This window comes from Strix aluco, chromosome 1 (genome assembly GCF_031877795.1).
Source record: "Strix aluco isolate bStrAlu1 chromosome 1, bStrAlu1.hap1, whole genome shotgun sequence".
Classification (NCBI taxonomy): Eukaryota; Metazoa; Chordata; class Aves; order Strigiformes; family Strigidae; genus Strix; species Strix aluco.
Window position 1 is genome coordinate 125539875 of NC_133931.1, and position 16544 is coordinate 125556418.

The 16544-nt window shown below is 37.0% G+C and overlaps 1 protein-coding gene across 8 annotated transcripts in view; it reads right to left on the reverse strand.

The window, feature by feature from the left end:
• Window positions 1-4168: 4168 nt before the first annotated feature.
• The window catches only part of CACNB2 (calcium voltage-gated channel auxiliary subunit beta 2), a 257991-nt gene continuing 245615 nt past the window's right edge, over window positions 4169-16544 (reverse strand). For all 8 annotated transcript variants that reach the window (XM_074834404.1, XM_074834379.1, XM_074834394.1 and 5 more), the window contains 4 exons: window positions 13059-13210; window positions 12245-12340; window positions 10744-10929; window positions 4169-5997 (listed from right to left, as the gene is read on the reverse strand). In XM_074834404.1, the coding sequence (XP_074690505.1) occupies window positions 5509-5997; window positions 10744-10929; window positions 12245-12340; window positions 13059-13210 (923 nt within the window). In that variant the 3' untranslated portion in view covers window positions 4169-5508. The remainder of the gene's footprint in view (window positions 5998-10743; window positions 10930-12244; window positions 12341-13058; window positions 13211-16544) is intronic.

A 16544-nucleotide genomic window follows, 5' to 3' on the forward strand; every position in this document is an offset into this window, starting at 1 on the left:
AGCCAGGATCCTTCCTTGGACTACAGGATTGGCAAAGTTAGATGACTAAAGCTGGATAGATGCCCTTCTCTTTTCCAGTCTTACTGTGACTTTAACTAGAAGTGCAGGAATACTTCCTCATTGTCACAGTTTTGATGTATGGTGTATATATATTTCTGATACATAATAGGATTACTTTCCTGATAAGAATGCTTTACAAACTGAATCATTATGCTTCAGTGTTTGGTGCTGAAGCACAATTGAATATATATATATATTTTAATATATATATGATATATTTATATATTAAATTTAAAAAGTTATTGTATTGAAAGAGTAATCCTACAAAATAGATTAGGCATGCAATCAGATCTTGTCTTTAAGAAAGTCTGAAAAGTAGTTTTCTCTGTTTGCAGAAATAGTGATTAGTAATAGTGCCAAATCTAAATATTTATCTTGGTCAATATAAAGATATTAAAATAGGTAGCCTAGTATAGTATGAAATTATTATACATCTTTTTCCTGTTTCAGTGTCATAGAGTTCACCAATTTTTAGATCATAGGATTTCATATGCTTTTTAAGGAAAAGGGAATATTTTAGTAAGAAATAGGCTGGTGATGGTGACCAAGAAATTACTTTGGAGTGCGTAGTTTAAAACATAAAAGAACCTTCTTTTTATGTTTAATTGTTCATGACTAAAAAATTTATAAGCAAGTCCAATTTTGTACTGCTAAAATTCATTGTAGAGTAGGTAAGTGTGATAGATAAAAGTGGTAAGAATAGAGTAAGAAAAGAACATGGGTGAGTTAGAAGAACCAGCTTAATCTCTATTATATCTGATATAAATCTTTTTTGGGGCTGCGTAGGAACACATCTCTAGGGTGGTAAGTTATAAAAAGAAACTGTCTATAAAACTACTGTAAGCTCATATGTAACAGTTTGTTATATAAAAGTGGGGAAATAAATTATAGACAAATTGCCAAGCAATAAATTTGATTGAATAATGTTTGATTAAAAACATTCACAATAAAAGCAGCATCCACATATTTTACAGATGATAGAAGAACTAAAATTTTGGTGAAAAATCTGCAATAAAGTAATAAATATAAGTAAATGTACACCAGAAATGTTATATTACACTCTGAAAAATAATTTCTCTGTTCTTCCTCTAGACTATGTAATAAAGTTTTTTGCAATGTGCTTTATTTTCATGGACAGAATACAATTAAAGTCAAAAGCATTTGGGAAATAGCTTTCAGCCGGATGTGTAAAAGCAATCAGATGTCAAATGTAACCACAAACCCAAGTAAGTCTTGAAGAGGCTTTAGTGACTAATAGAGGAGGTGGTTTACACTAACCTTTTACTTTGGGACAGACACTGATTAAAAGCAATCAGACCACTCACTGCATTCCAGCTAAGGGAATGATAATGGATCACATTAAAACCTCTGTAGGTGTCACAGAACAGGAGTATGACCTTACAAACCAACGGAGCTTAAAAATGATAATTACTAACAAATTCATAAAGGACAGTAAGTATTAAAGGGCAGGGTATTAGACCTGGGCAGGAACTGCATGTATAGGATGAGTAACCAGATATGCAGGGAGAAGTGAAAAAAAGGTCTCTACTTTTATTGGGGGTTTGATGAGTGGAATTTCATTTCTGTATCCTCCATTTATAATAAGGGCTAACCTACAGGTTAAGAGTTTACAGACTTCTGTAAAAACAGGTACTCCGCTGAAACTCATTGTGGCTTTAAAACTGGTCTTCATTAATTAGGGCCAAATCCTTAGGGGAAACTATTTAATTTTACACCTTGAGAAGCAAAAATTGTGGAACTCTTCACAAATTCTGAACTCCTGATTCTAGACATAGAACATGAATTCATGAGTATTCTAGAAGAATTTTTAAATTTCTCGGCAATAATTTATGTATTGATTTAAAAATATTTTCTTTCAGGTCTTAACTCCTACTGATGCTGCCTTTGTGCACAAACCTGTTTGCTTATTCATCTCCACTGTCCTGTCCCTTAACAGGTCTGGAGATTGTTACTCTCACCTCCTTCCCATCCCTCCTCGAGAAATCTTTCTTCCATGATGTCTGTGTGACACTAAACAACTGATAAAGGATAGACTGGGGCTGCTGAACAGCACTGATGCATATTCATTTGAAAAGACATACAAAAATAAGGTTAACATCTAACATATATACACATAACTGTTAAAATGCATCTCATTCCTTCTATATACTGAAGTTCATTAGAAAAATACAGAGCGAGAACTGACAAGGCCTATGTATCACTTAACTATCCTTCTGTCTCACTGGTTCTATTACCTTTTTAGTTCATTTGAATAGAAATTTTACAGGTTGTTTTGTACCACACATACATAAGACGACTCTGGAGCTCACTGGGACCTCTACCATTCCTCAGATTCAAAGCTCCCCAAACCAGATACAGAAATATGAACTCATTGGTATCCTTATGCAAACAATAATATTAAACTTCCTGTTGGCAAAATTTTGCAAAGACATTTCATCACAATAACCTTTGATATGTCCTCCAGTTGGAGTATTTTTAAAGCTTCTTATTGAAATAATTCTGTTAAAGTGCTTGATAAAGTAGTGCTCAGCAGGCAGGTGATATTGTGCAATATGTGTAGTACAAGCTCACATTACAAATGATTTGTCACTCTTAAAACAGTAACTGAAGGAAAGTATCTTAGCAAGGCTAATAAAAACCTACTGAGTGAATCTGCCTAAGAAATGCATGTGTTAGTATGTTGTCTGTACATAATTAGCAGCACTATACGAAACATGATTCTCTCACTAGTTGGACTGGGACATGCCTTTTTTTGTGATAAGAGATTTAAATTCCATAAATCAATATATAGGCCATACTTAAATACTAGGGCTTGGACTATGCTCTTTATTTTCTCATTTATTTTTCTATACATGGCTACCTACTCCATGGTTTTCATACACTACTCAGTGCCTTGAAATTCTGCCAAACATTCCTTAGAAAATACTTTAAGAAAGGTGGAAAATAAATACTCTCTGGAGCAAAAGTTTAAAAAAAAAGAACCAAACAAAAAATTCAAGGTATTGAAGTGGAATCCTTAGATCACTTCTTAGAGGACATAGCTGTCATATAACAGTTATAGGGAGCAACAGCATTTACTGAAGCTGGTAAAATAGCTAAAGCCAGGCTATATAGAGCAAGACAATGTAACTTCTCTTCCCATTTACATGTGATCTGATATGATTCAAACAACAAAGTCTTTCAATGTCATTTTCCACCGATACCCTGAAAATCCTCTTGTATCAAAAGTCACTGTATATATACTCTTATATATCCATTTAGTAATACAACAGATCTACTTACCTATGCTTCCTTTGTCTACAAAGTCATTTAGTGATGTTTGGAAAAAATGCTGAGAATTTTATTTCTAGAAAAATAACCTTTTCCTTGTGTTCCCCACAGTTCACTCTTTGAGCCAAATACTACCCTTGAATAACCACAACAGTCAGCCAGTACTGCGAGGAATGGCCAGATATCTGACAGCAGAATTTCACACTCTTACGTTTTGTAAAAAATGCATATAAAGAATCAGGAGGGGGGTGGCAGAGGGAGAGGGAGGACAGAGTATGTTTAAGGGAGTTAAACTGAATTGCTTGGATGCTGGAATAGGAGATTGGAGAAAACATGCACCTGCCATATATCTTATCCATTTCACTAAAATGATATTTGAAATCAGGCAATGCTGATATTCCCAGAATTAAAATAATAAATAAAAAGAACTTCCAGCTAAATTAATTATTATCCCACTACAATCTTTATATAATGTGCTATTTACAGTGAAATACAAAAAGTATTTCATTCATACAATTACTGCAAAGACTATATGTGATGCAGAACAGCTTTTACACTAGGCAAGGGTATGGAACTTATAGTCAAAAATAATAGTGAATTTCCCCCCACTTACCAGTGCAACATGTGTTCAGTGCAAAACAAACTGTGTTCACTCCCTTTGATTTCAACGCATTTTCTCTAGCAAGCTCCTAACAAAAGTATTTTGTCACAGTCATTTTTCTAAGTTTTCACCAGCAGCACAACAGTTTAGGTGAAGCAAAAGCAGTGAGCTGGCTGCAAAGTGGGAAGGCAGAGGAATTGGCAAGTGTAGAAAAAGTGGAGAAGCTACAAAAATTTATTTTCCAACAAAATAACTCTCCACAAGCTGTGTAAACTTTTCTTACTAAAACAAATACTCTAAAACACAAAGATTTTACATTTCCAGTGAAACACTCACAGTAACATTTGCCTGTTTTTACTCTCCTGAAGTCTCAACAAAGAGCCAGCAGATTTATGCTTTCTCAATTACCCGGGTCAGTAAACTCCCTCATATTCCCTGACTGCAATTTGGTTTTTGAAATTAATAGACAGAATGAAGAAACAGACTTCTTGGGCTGTTGACTAACCTTTGTTTTCTTCAGTAGATTCTCACACTTTGCTGCCTAACGTGCACATGCACACGTACGCCCATCCACCACGCACCCACTCACATACACACCTCTGTCATGTGTGCTCTATTATTCTGACAATAGAACAAAAATTAAGCTGGGTCCATTGCAATTTTGTAACCTGTACAGAAAAGAATAATTTATAGTGATAAATTCGTTATCTTTACCATAAATTTAAAATGCAAAATTGGGTTTGCAAGGATAGCATAAGGTATAAGAGTTAGACCCTTTATCTCAAGCACTCATTCATATTTACAGTAAGTATAAGCTTTCTGCTACAGAAGAAAATTTAGGTTGAACACTGTTACAGATTTCCTAAATGTGGCTAGTTCCAGTTGCCAGTAATTCAAAAGCAAATCTGCTGACTTGGCATTAGGACTCTAAAACAGTGTGATCAAACTTATATAGTAAGAAGGTGTCTGCAGAAATAACATTTATAAACTGTATATACAGTACACAGTACCAGTACATAGAAAACAGGTTTCGACTTTATGATCCCCTGTGTGTAAGGCAAGACTGAATTCTGTCTTCAAATGGAGTCCACCAGAGGTACAAGCAACAGATAGTGGCTCTTAAATCAATATGCAAATCAAGTGCATACAAACTAAAAATCAGAGCAGACAAAAAGTTTTAGATTTTTTATGTGCCGATTCTGGATTGCTGAATACACAGGAAGTTATTAAACATCAAATGTACCTTTTTTTAAAAAACACTAACAACACCTTGATGGCAACAGATATTGTTCAAGTGGCAGCTACCAAAAAACAGCTTGAAAAATGGCATAGTACAACATCAGGAGCTCTGCAGTTGTACTACGCTAATTCATATAGCACTAACCAAAAAAACAAGTATATGAATATTCTATTTCATGCTATTGCTATGCAAGCAACAGCAATACAAATCAGCATACAGAAGGATACCATATGTTCTGCAATGAAGAACCCAAAGATATTTTCAAGGGGCATTGTTACAAGACTTCAAAGAAACACAAGACTGCCAGAGGCAAAAGTTACTGACGGATGTAAACATCCCTGTTCCATTCTCCCGCGTCGTTACGTTTTTTTGATATCACTTCCCCATCCTTGTCACAATATTGGTCCCTTGATTTATGACGACTACGCTGTTTGTTGCATTCATTGTGGTCCTGCTCGCGGTCCCTCTCCTTTGAGCGATGCCTTGATTCTCTATGTCTGTGATCACTGCTCCCGTGGGACTCGTCTCTATGATTGTGATCCCTGTGAGAATCATAGTGGTCACCGTGGTCATGTGAATAGTCCTCCTTTGGCTCTACGTAAGCCGAATCTCTGCTGTCTTGTGTTTCTGAGTCAAAAGTTTCTTGCCTAGAAAGGCCTCTAACACCACTGCGATGGTTGTGGTGTTGGCTTGAGGAAGAGCGATGCTGGGATTTCTTGATGGGTTCAACCCGTGCTTCCTCTTCAATTTGTGAACCACTGCGTTCAGGGACTGAATGGTCATTCCTCTGGTCTCCTTGAGATCCCTGCTATCACAACCAGCAGTAAGTTCACGTACATGAAGTTCACATTTAAAAACTTTCCCCAGTATCAAATTCAACTAGAAAGTACCATGAAACCAATAAAATTTAAGTACACAACAATCCACTTTGAATCTAAACTAGAAAAAACATCAGAATTCAACGCTTACTGAAAATTCAGTATTATAATACAAACCATTCCTTCCACTCTCATCAGAATGGAGGGTGGCACTCAGGTTATTCTGTGACACTTTCTCATCTCCTGCGGTGTTTCTGACTATTCCAGTTCGCAATAATTGCCTACCACACTCCAGACAAAAAGAGAGCATGCAGGAGCAGGACAAGCTGCAGAAAAATTAAAGAGGATATATCATGCCGGGAGAGGGCAGGTATCAGTTGAGAGTTCACAGGCACCTGCTTGGAAACAGCCACTATGGGAAAATTATTTTAGAGGGCTGAGGAGATGGATTCCAGCAGAGAACCAAAGTACAAAACCTTGGCTCTTTCGAGTAGCTCTTTTTTTTTAAAGAAAAAAATGGAATTGACTCTGGTATGAATGAAGTTTGTATTATGATACTAATACTATCACTGGCCTTCTGTTTTTCTCAGCAATTATTCTATTTCTTCATGGTACTGAAAAATTAAACTTTGAACTTATAATTTTAAGAGCTCAAGAATACAGACCATTGCCAAGAAAAGCAGGAGGAAAGCGATATTATCACCTATAGAATTTCCTAACACACCACTACTATTAAAAGACTGAAATAAAAATTAACAGGTAATAACAAACCTACTCTTCACCAGCATAATGCTTTGAAATCACTGCAAAATGAACAAGCGGCATTATTTAACTCATTTGGCAGTTTCATTACGTTAACCTGCTTTTATTCCCAAGCCACAGCCAAAGACTTTTCAACCTTAATTGCAAAATTTTAAGAAATAGATTATGGTGAAATTGAATTATCCTTTTCACATTAGGTTAAGAATGTCAAGACAAAATCATTTCTACTGGCACAAAATAAAAGTAGGTTTTAACAGATTTATACAGGGTTTGTTTGTGAGACTCTTCTGAATTTACCAAAGTTTGTCTAAAGTTTGCCCTCCTATGTTCAGAGTTATCTAAAAATAAGGATTGCCTCCAGGGCAGCTCACGGACATATCTTCTTTCTGTCTTTTTATTTTGTGGAAAAAAGCTAGGGGAAGGAGGAAGTTTTGTCCTTCAGCCGCAGATCCTGGCAGGTGGGTTTCCTAGCAACCCAAAAAGTAAAATGACAGGAAATTGGACAGGAACAAATCTGTATTTTATCAGAAACTTATAAAAAGCAACATATTTCAAATCAGCAATTTGATAAATTTGACAAATCTTCATTTTCTAAAATAACATTTTGTTCTGTAAACTTCCCAGCGACTAGCTGGGTTGCTCCATGTGTTCCTAATTTGAAACAAATGGTATAGATCAGAACAAGGTAACAGAAACAGCAGCCAAATTTCTTTTTTGTTCCTGTATTTATGATTCTCAAGATGATTCTGATTTGCCAGAAAAGGAATGTAGTAATTGTGAACATGAATATATGTGCTCAAGGTGAAAAGAAATGACTCAACAGAGGTGAATTATAAATGAAATTAAATTAAAAGCTAAAGAGGCTAAAGCAATGCCTGCTTTGGATGTGTAAACACATTTTTATTAGTTCACAACCATGACTGTTTTTAAGGCACATAAACTGGGTACACACATGAAACCCTTTAATTCTCATATGGTCAAATGCCAAATATATATGTACCTATATATATAATTGTGACTACTCTGTTATTGCTGTGGCTTGAGAACAAATGCAAAATTTGAACCTGCTTTGAACAGAACGCTACTTTTACAAACTCAGATGCACCTTCTATGACAAGTATGTGTGGAGGAGCACAGTGAATAAATTTAGAACCAATACCTGCAATTTCAGAATAGTGTTAGGGCTTTTGGGATTTCTGGGCAAATTCATTGACAGTAACTTTCCCTAAATATTTCAGGGACACTGAGTGGGTAATGTTTGAATCTGGATTAGGGTCTGGCTTTGTGGTTCATATTCAAATTAGGGCTCTGATTTGGATTAGATTCTGCAGTGCAGGAATTTTATGGCCCAATCTCAAAGTTTTTTGCCTAAAATGGAGAAAGTTTGAGATAAGCCCATTTCATTATTCAGGTTGTAATTTCAAAGAAGTAGAGGTTCATGGGAAGAAGTTTAAGCAATGTTGAAAGAGGAGAGGGAAGTCTGTGTCCACCGAGACAATTTGGCTTGCTCCCTATTTCCATCCAGTGGTCCCTAACTGCCTGCACCATATGTGCATGAGGTTGCTCCAGTCTTCTTTTTGGCATTAGCTAAACTATTTCCCTACAAGAAGAAACCTGAGAACAGTTGTCAGGACAGTTTGCTCCAAAGCTCTACATCAGATAGACAGGAGGTGTATGGTCTTCACTGATTTAATTCCAAACAGTCCCAGGAGGCCTCACACCTTCAAGCACCTCGTGCCATGCAATGCACACAGTCAGCATCATGCTATAAAAATACCACTCTGGCAGCTGGCAACACAAATCTCTCATTACAATGTACACCCGGGACTGAAAAACCACAAAAAACAATTATGTCCAAAGGGATGCTGCACTGGACCCAGGGGAGAATGACTCAAATGCTTTGCAGTGCAGATGTGGCCCCTCCAGGCCAAATGGCTGGTGGCATGGTTTTTCTCTGCAGAGCAGTGCACAAAAATGGCACAGACATAGACTTTAAATTCTCCAAATAGAGGGTCTTCTCACTATTGACAGAATGGGTTCAGCCACCGTGATTAGAAAATAAACCCACTCTATTTCAAGACTGTGACAGGCTCAGGTTTGAGATGTCAACTGAAAATATATCATAGGAAATGAAACAAAAGGAACATAGAAGTTTTGTGTTCCATAAGGGACCCCCACTGCTTCGCACTTTTGGATTAGTAGACCTACAAACAAACTGTGAAATTGCAAATACATTCTCATTTTTAGTCCTTAAAATAAAAATCTGTTAATTTGTAAGTAGATAGCATCACATTCATAGAAGTGTTATTAAAACTCTATAGTTTCTCCAGAGAGTGTGATTAATAAAATGAGTACATGAACTATAAATCCACAGCCAAAAGGCATAAAAAAAACTTGAGCAAAATAATAAACACGTCTACAAAGAAAAGAAAGTTTATCTAGCAAGTCTGCACACAACAATACAGAATTTCATACTCAGAAATTCTTCCAGCTCACAATTTTTTCAGGGTGTTTCAGCTCTGAGGACAGAAAAAAAGGCAGAAAATGAGCCATAGCTTACAGTCTCTTTTCCCTCAACTGCTTTTAAAAGCAAAAGAAGGAGATATCCTGCAAGGTGGCTGAAGCAGTTTTTCTTATTAAAGAACAAATCTGTCAAGTCTGTGGTCTTCTAATGGGAAATAAATTCTTTGACACAAAAAATTGTTTTCCTAGACCATAAAAACAAAAAGCAAATTTCTGGCATTTTAATTTGGGTGCAGATTTTTTTTTTTCTTTGATTTTCTAAAAGGAGGCATTTTTCTTACCCAAAGTTATGAATTTTAACAGACATAGGTATATAATTTGTGGGCATATATAGAATTTAGGTGGAAATTTAGATGTAGTAAGCCATTATTTGAGCTGGGACACAGAAATTTTAACACCCACTGTGATCTTCTTGGCCTCAAGGCGTCACTTGCTATGTATAATATTTATAAAGTAGCATCTTTAAAGACCTCATGTCATGCCATGCAACACATACAAAAAGGAGAGGATTTCATTATGCTGAAAACCTTAATACAATTATACAAACCAAAAGTTGAAGGAGAAAAAAGGGGACACAAAGTCAACAGGCAGGTCAGTGTGGTGGTAGGAACAAAGCCTGTTTTTCCCAGCTCGCTAGACAGTACCCTCACTGTTCAGAACATACTGCCTCTCAAGGTCTTTCTGCACAATGTGCAGCTGGACTAGGTTTTATGTAAGAGTTTGGCTTGAAGGAAGTATGTTCTTTTCACAGCAATGGCCAATGAATAAAAGAACAAAGGAAACACTGGAAGGGCCACTTTGACCTTGAGACATCACAGTCAGTCATTCTCAACCTCTATAATTCAATACAGTCAGTCATTCTCAACCTCTACAACTCTTATAGCCTGTGGGAAGATAGGAACAGATTCCCTCCAACATTTGTGGATCTGCTCTGTACATAACCCAATTTGTCATGCAGGGCCTCTGGGGCTGGGATTTGCCTGCTAGCAATAGTGTGCCCATCAGTCAGATAGTTACCAGAGGCTGTAACACACATAGTATTAGCCCAGTTTTATTCCGCTGATTGGATTACGTATGGCCAGTTATAAAAATGTTTGTGGCTGGTACATGTTATTACTGGCACAGTGGTGTCCTGGGCACAATAAAATCTTAAGTATTCCACTTCACATCACCATATGTTTTCAGTCAGGCTGGTTTAGTCCTCGGAATCAAAACCAGCCCCCTAGTCAATACGCAAACACATGCTACTGTGAGTACAATAGCAATAACAATAATGTGCCTGTATTTGCCTTTTACACTGAAAATGGGCGAATGTTTGCTGAAAAAGCTCTTACTCTACTAACAACAGCAAAACATATTCAGCATATTCTAGTATCATACTACCACTGTGCTTTGGAAGAGGAAGAAGTTGATAGAAGAAAAAAGAAGAGATGGCATAAAAACTGTACCTGTAAATTAATATTTGGACCTGGGCTAACAGGAAGAGTGGCTGTTGCAAGTGTGCGAGTGAGAAGCTGGTTAGGAGGATTGCTGCTAGGTGGATGTGTGGCCTTCCAGTAGGCTTCCAGATAGTCAGCAAGGTGCTCACAAGCATCTTCAAGCTGGTTCTCATCAAGAATTACATCAAACATTTCCTGATAAAGGAAAGGTTTTAGTGAGAATAACCACCAGCTAAAGGGAGATCAGCTAGAGACATTAACGACTGCAATTCCCATTCATCAAAAATGAACTGCATTTCTAATACTTGTGTTAAGATATTTCACCCTTTTTTGTTTTTGTTTTTGTTTTGTTTTGTTTTTTTTTTCCCAATGCATTTGATATAAAAGACAGCAATCACAACCAGCACTAATGTTGTACTTGCTAAAGCAAGGCCTCATGACTTCCACTTAGGAATGCACAAAGAGTCAAAGAACATAGGAAGAGGCAGCTTGAACAAATCAGATTGAACAAATCTGCAAGAAAAGGGATTTACTCCCCATTTCTAGAATAACTAAGAGAAAACTAAGATAAACTAAGATCAGTTACTAATAATAGTAAGAAACACAAGTAATTCAGATCATCCAGATTCCAAGTGTCGTACAAATATTAGGTAAGAGGTTGGTCACATGGTCTAATTTCAGGCACTAAAGTTAGGCAGAGAGTTTCCTCTGTTCCCTCCCTGGTCAGGGAGACAGGAGTCCTCCCGAAGACAGCTTTGAGAGTCTACGCAGGTCTCTTGCTTTCTTCATTGACTTCCTGGAGACCTGAGGATACTCGTCTCTTTAATTGAGATGTTTGAACTTAAATGATGAAAAATCCCCCTCACTCAGCTCCGTAACTATAGCAAATTCTAATATCTGCAACTGAACTGAACCTTCATCTTCTGGTCTCTTACCCATACTCTTGACAGTTGAGTATGCAGGTAATAATGCTTGCCATGTTTAAATCACAGCTGGGGTCTCATCATCTCCATTTTGTAAGTGGAAGTTGAAAGAATTTGCTGCAGTGCACATCAACAGAAGAACTGCAGAGCTCTCAGATACACAGTACCCAACAGCTCTTTGCCAAAACTGTGACCAAGAACGTCAGCAGTGATGGGCTGTGGTGACATAAGCCCAAAGGGAGCTACCTAAACCACCGGCTTTACCCTAAACTACCAGAGATAAAGCACAGTCACTAGGAGGGTTCATTTTTAGACCAATAACCCCAAAATAATCATCAAGTAAAACAAATGCTCAGCTGTTTTGAGAGGTGAATGTATTCAGCACACATCCTAATAACTGCTCGTGACTAGGATTTTTTCCCTGCACCCTTGTGCAGAGCCCAGAGACCTCATGAGGCGTTCTGCAAAAAATCAATAGTGAAATATGGCCAGAAGAGGGCAAACATTCCCAGAAATTACATAATTAACCTCGTGCTTGAAAAGAAAGGCACCTTTCAAAGAGGAGACATAAATTAACAGGAACTCACAGGAGGACACTGTGCCAGTTTATCAGCTGCCACCATCTGAACATTAAGGTGTTTGGCCTGAGATTTCCCTCGAGATTTTATTAACCTCTGTAAAACCTGTGAAAAATATGACATAATAAAAGTGAGCAGGTTCAGACTTAATGTACATATACAACCACTTAAAATGTTTACATTACTTGAGCAGATCCAATTCTTCATTTGCTGGCTTCAGGAGCATTTCCCATGCTGTTTACATCCCGAACAAGCTAATTTTCATTTATTTCCCAACATCTCCTTTCCTATTACGAGCACTAAAAAGTTCCCCTCCTATTTCCCTCTACTGCTTCTCATTTTGTTCATTTCGAAGTTGAAATTATTTAATTGCTCTCCTGAATTCTCTTTCCATAATTCATTCTTCTCTTTCAAATGTCTCTTCACAAGGTCTGTGCAGGTTTTTTCGCAGAATGAAAGAGTACATTACCAGGAGACGTTAAAGTTTACCAGTCAGTCTGATATTCATTACGTAAAAATCCTTCTTTCATGTCTGTATTTTGATTCAACAAACTGTTAGCATTACGTACGTGCTTGATACTAAAAGTGTAATCGCAATTTAAAAAAGCATTGGAACTACAGCATCTCCAAAATGGGTTTTGGTAACACTAGAGGTAAGATACTTTTTTTGATTAATAATGTTTCACCATCCAAAGGGAAGCAATAACAATATATAGCTCTGAACTTTAATAAGGACGCGTGATTATCTGCATTTAAGACCAAAAAAAAAAAGAAAAGAAAAAATAAATTACTGAAACAGCATGAATATCAGTAAAATATTTACCTTAGGAGAAGAAATCTTTACGTATACTATAATGGGAGCCAGAGAGGTTTTGCTTAGTTGAGCTGGGTGGTTAATGGTATCAGCATCAAGCACTACCAATTGCAGTGTCCTTGCTAATTCAAAAATCCGTTCAATTTCACTTTGAACTTCAGCTGCAGATAAGTAGAAAATTAGAGTTACGAAAATATTAAAAGGCAATCAGTTTTAAGAAATGTAAAAATGTCTAAGTGGTGTGTTGCTCCTCCTCAGGCTGGCAGGAGTTGTTAGCCGTGCACGTTCCTGGCATGCTAGGGAAACGAATGCAATGTTAACGAGTGCATTTTGCCCCTGGTTTGTTGCCCTTGCAGGCAGGGCTGCTTGCCTCTCTCACCTCCACTGCTTCCTGCAATCCCAGCTTGGAGAGATACCTTCTTACAAGACCCCAGTCCACGTATGTAAGGAACAAAAACGGTAAGAATGCTTGCTGCATCACATGGTAATATTACTATGCCATTAATTTCCTACATGTAAATAATTTCAGCTCAAACTTTAATCTTATGTAGTACTCAATTTGCCCAAACTGGAGTGCCCTAGGTAGGCATTGAGATGTACTGAGGTATCTATATTAGCAGAAACTCCTATTTTTCCATTTATTTCAACTTATCAAAGCTCTGGAAAACAGTGTTTCGTTCATATACTGGCCTCAGTATGGTACCATATTAAAAATTTGATTACTATGTGTAAAATACTTTTTAAAAAATAATAATTCAATACTCCAAATAATGCTATGGTATCCTTCTCACAACCCCAGGAGGTCTGGAAAGGTGATTTTTCCCAGAAAATATCATCTTATCTTCTGGTAACTCATGCTCACAGCTCCTCAGCACCCTGCCTGATTGGCAGTAGATTCCAGGGCAAACCTCTCCAAGACAGATGGACTGCATCCGCTTTCACAAGTGATGTAGAAACTGTCCTCATTCCCAAATGAAACAAAACTAAATCTTATAACAACAAAATCATCCTTAAACGGAATCACATTTTCCTGTTCAAATCTTGCTATAGGCTGACTTCACAGAGAAATTACAGAAGTTGGATGATTTGTGCAAGTCTATAAAGAAGGTTATAGAGCCAGATAAGAGTGTCATTCATATAGGTTTCCCTTTCAAGGTTGTGCACACTCTATGAACCAAAACTAGATTAGATTATCTAGCCCCTTCAAAGTAAATATTAGAAGATAACCAACAGAATCTTAAACATCAACAAGAGGTACCAAAAACTTATTTATTAGAGAGTTTCTTGAAATTACACTATCATCATTTCATCTCTGCTGACAGAAGCATTACGTCTGCTTGAAAACACAGCCTATCTGATCTGGCTAGAGAGAGTTTTCTATAGCAAACAGTCTCTTTCAAGAGGTGTGAAGAGATTAATTTTTGTTATCTTAGAATAGCAACTGAATCAATTAGATACCATGATAAGGTTGCAAAATTTCCAAGAGAGACCAAAGCATCCCAGCTAATCTCCATTTAGCTCAAAATCTTTTGGTTCCAAATTAATAGGTGAATACTAAAATAATTTTATAAATGAAGTAAAATCTTAAATGGCCATCAGAAAATCTATATATGATGCTCTCTATTGGAGGAGGTTGACATTGTTTTGGATCTATTAGAGATAACCTCCATCTGTTTGTAGTTATCCCCAATTTTGGCTGAGTACATGCCAGTCAGTCTTTTACAGCAGAGAACATTGCAAGATGTGCACGGCGTGCTGGTATGGAAAGCATCGGTGTGTGCTTTCCTGCTTGTTGATAAAAGCACTGTGGCCCAGCTGCTGTCTGAATTAGGACCACATTTTTGAAGACAGAACTTCTGATTGTTGTTGGCACATTCATGATTACATTTTCTGCAACTTCGTTGCACAGAGATATTGTTGGAATGACTGAATACCTCAGTGATTTAGAAGAAGATAGTCAATAGTCTATCCCTAATTTAAGTCCAAATGACAACTAGAATAAACATATCAGAGATAATTTGTCATACTGTTCTGATGATGAGTTTGGATTGCTTTCCTGCAATTTCAAACCAGGCTCAACACTTCAGTCAGTATATCAGTTAATGTATCATTTCAAGACCATTCCAGACTGCTAAAAACCCTCATTCAAGACAATTTATAACCTGCAAAATCTGTCTTTTTGCCAGTGTATCATAATTTTGTCTGGGGAAGCAGTATTTGCTACACTGCTGGAAGCACTTTTCTGCCAGTATAGAATACATCTCTGTGAACTACATTTCCTGCTACACCTTTTGAAACAACCCTTTGCCAGGGCAGAGCATGCCTCAGGGTATCTTCTATTGTGAAACATACCCAGGGCAATAACTGCAGGTAACTATGGTCCTATGAACCAGTAGTTTCCACCTGAGTCCAAAGATGGAGAGATATCTTTTCCATTGATTACAAAGTATTTCAATATTTATTTTTCTTAACTTGGGTATGGGAGAAAAGTTCAAGGAACTACACTGCATGGTTGATGAACTAATGTGTTCCGCCTCTATCTCTCCAGTCAAGAATTGATGAAAAAAACCACCACAGAGATTGCCAAAGAGGTCCTGACCTCCTGTCCCTTAAGAGTACTTTTTCAGCTTCTGGAAAAGCCTGCATTTTGCTTCAAATCTTCCTTGTATTCTAAATTTTTACTACACATAAGATTGTTGCAATTACTTAAATAATAGTAGCTTCTCTTATTAGATGACAAAGGCTTTATCTACTGCTGCAGCTTTGGTTTTCATCTTTATTTAGCAACATCTCTAAAAAACAAATTCTATACCTGTAAAGATTCTTTCCCAACAAGACTCAACACAAATTTTCTCTCAGACTTTTGACCAAAGTAAGCAAAGAACCCTAAATGTCATGTGAGGATAGTAACACAAATGTCACTGGTAGTTAAAATAGGGAGCTGAGAACAATGACAGTGTGGTATCTTCAAAGCAGCACAGTAATAGCTTAGCAATCTTCCCACCTTCATGAATATAATCTATTTATACTAATGTCCCTTCCAATGTACTGAAGAGGCATAACAGTGAGGCTGTAACAGTTAACTCCAATAAATTATATTTGCCATAAACATATTTAGATCTACTGTGACAACCATCATGAAATGTTGGCAGCCCAGCTACAACATTCAAAACCAGAAATAAGCTATCAGATTTTAAAGTGACCCTTACAATCTATTTGATATGGCCTCCTTGGTAATCAGAAAGGGAATGTATTCGAAATGACAGGAGCACTCAGCTATTTATTCCATACAATAGGGGCTCAACTCTAAGAAACAAGAAGTACACATCTTCTGGCCAACTTTAAATACTGCACTTTAAACTTACTCCCATATATTAATTCCAAATATCTCTACTGTACCCGGAAATGAACAGAAATTCAGTGCAATGAGAGCATGGCTTATCCCATTATGGGGGCAGACAAATATTCTTCACACTGGTTGGAAAAGTGAATTTC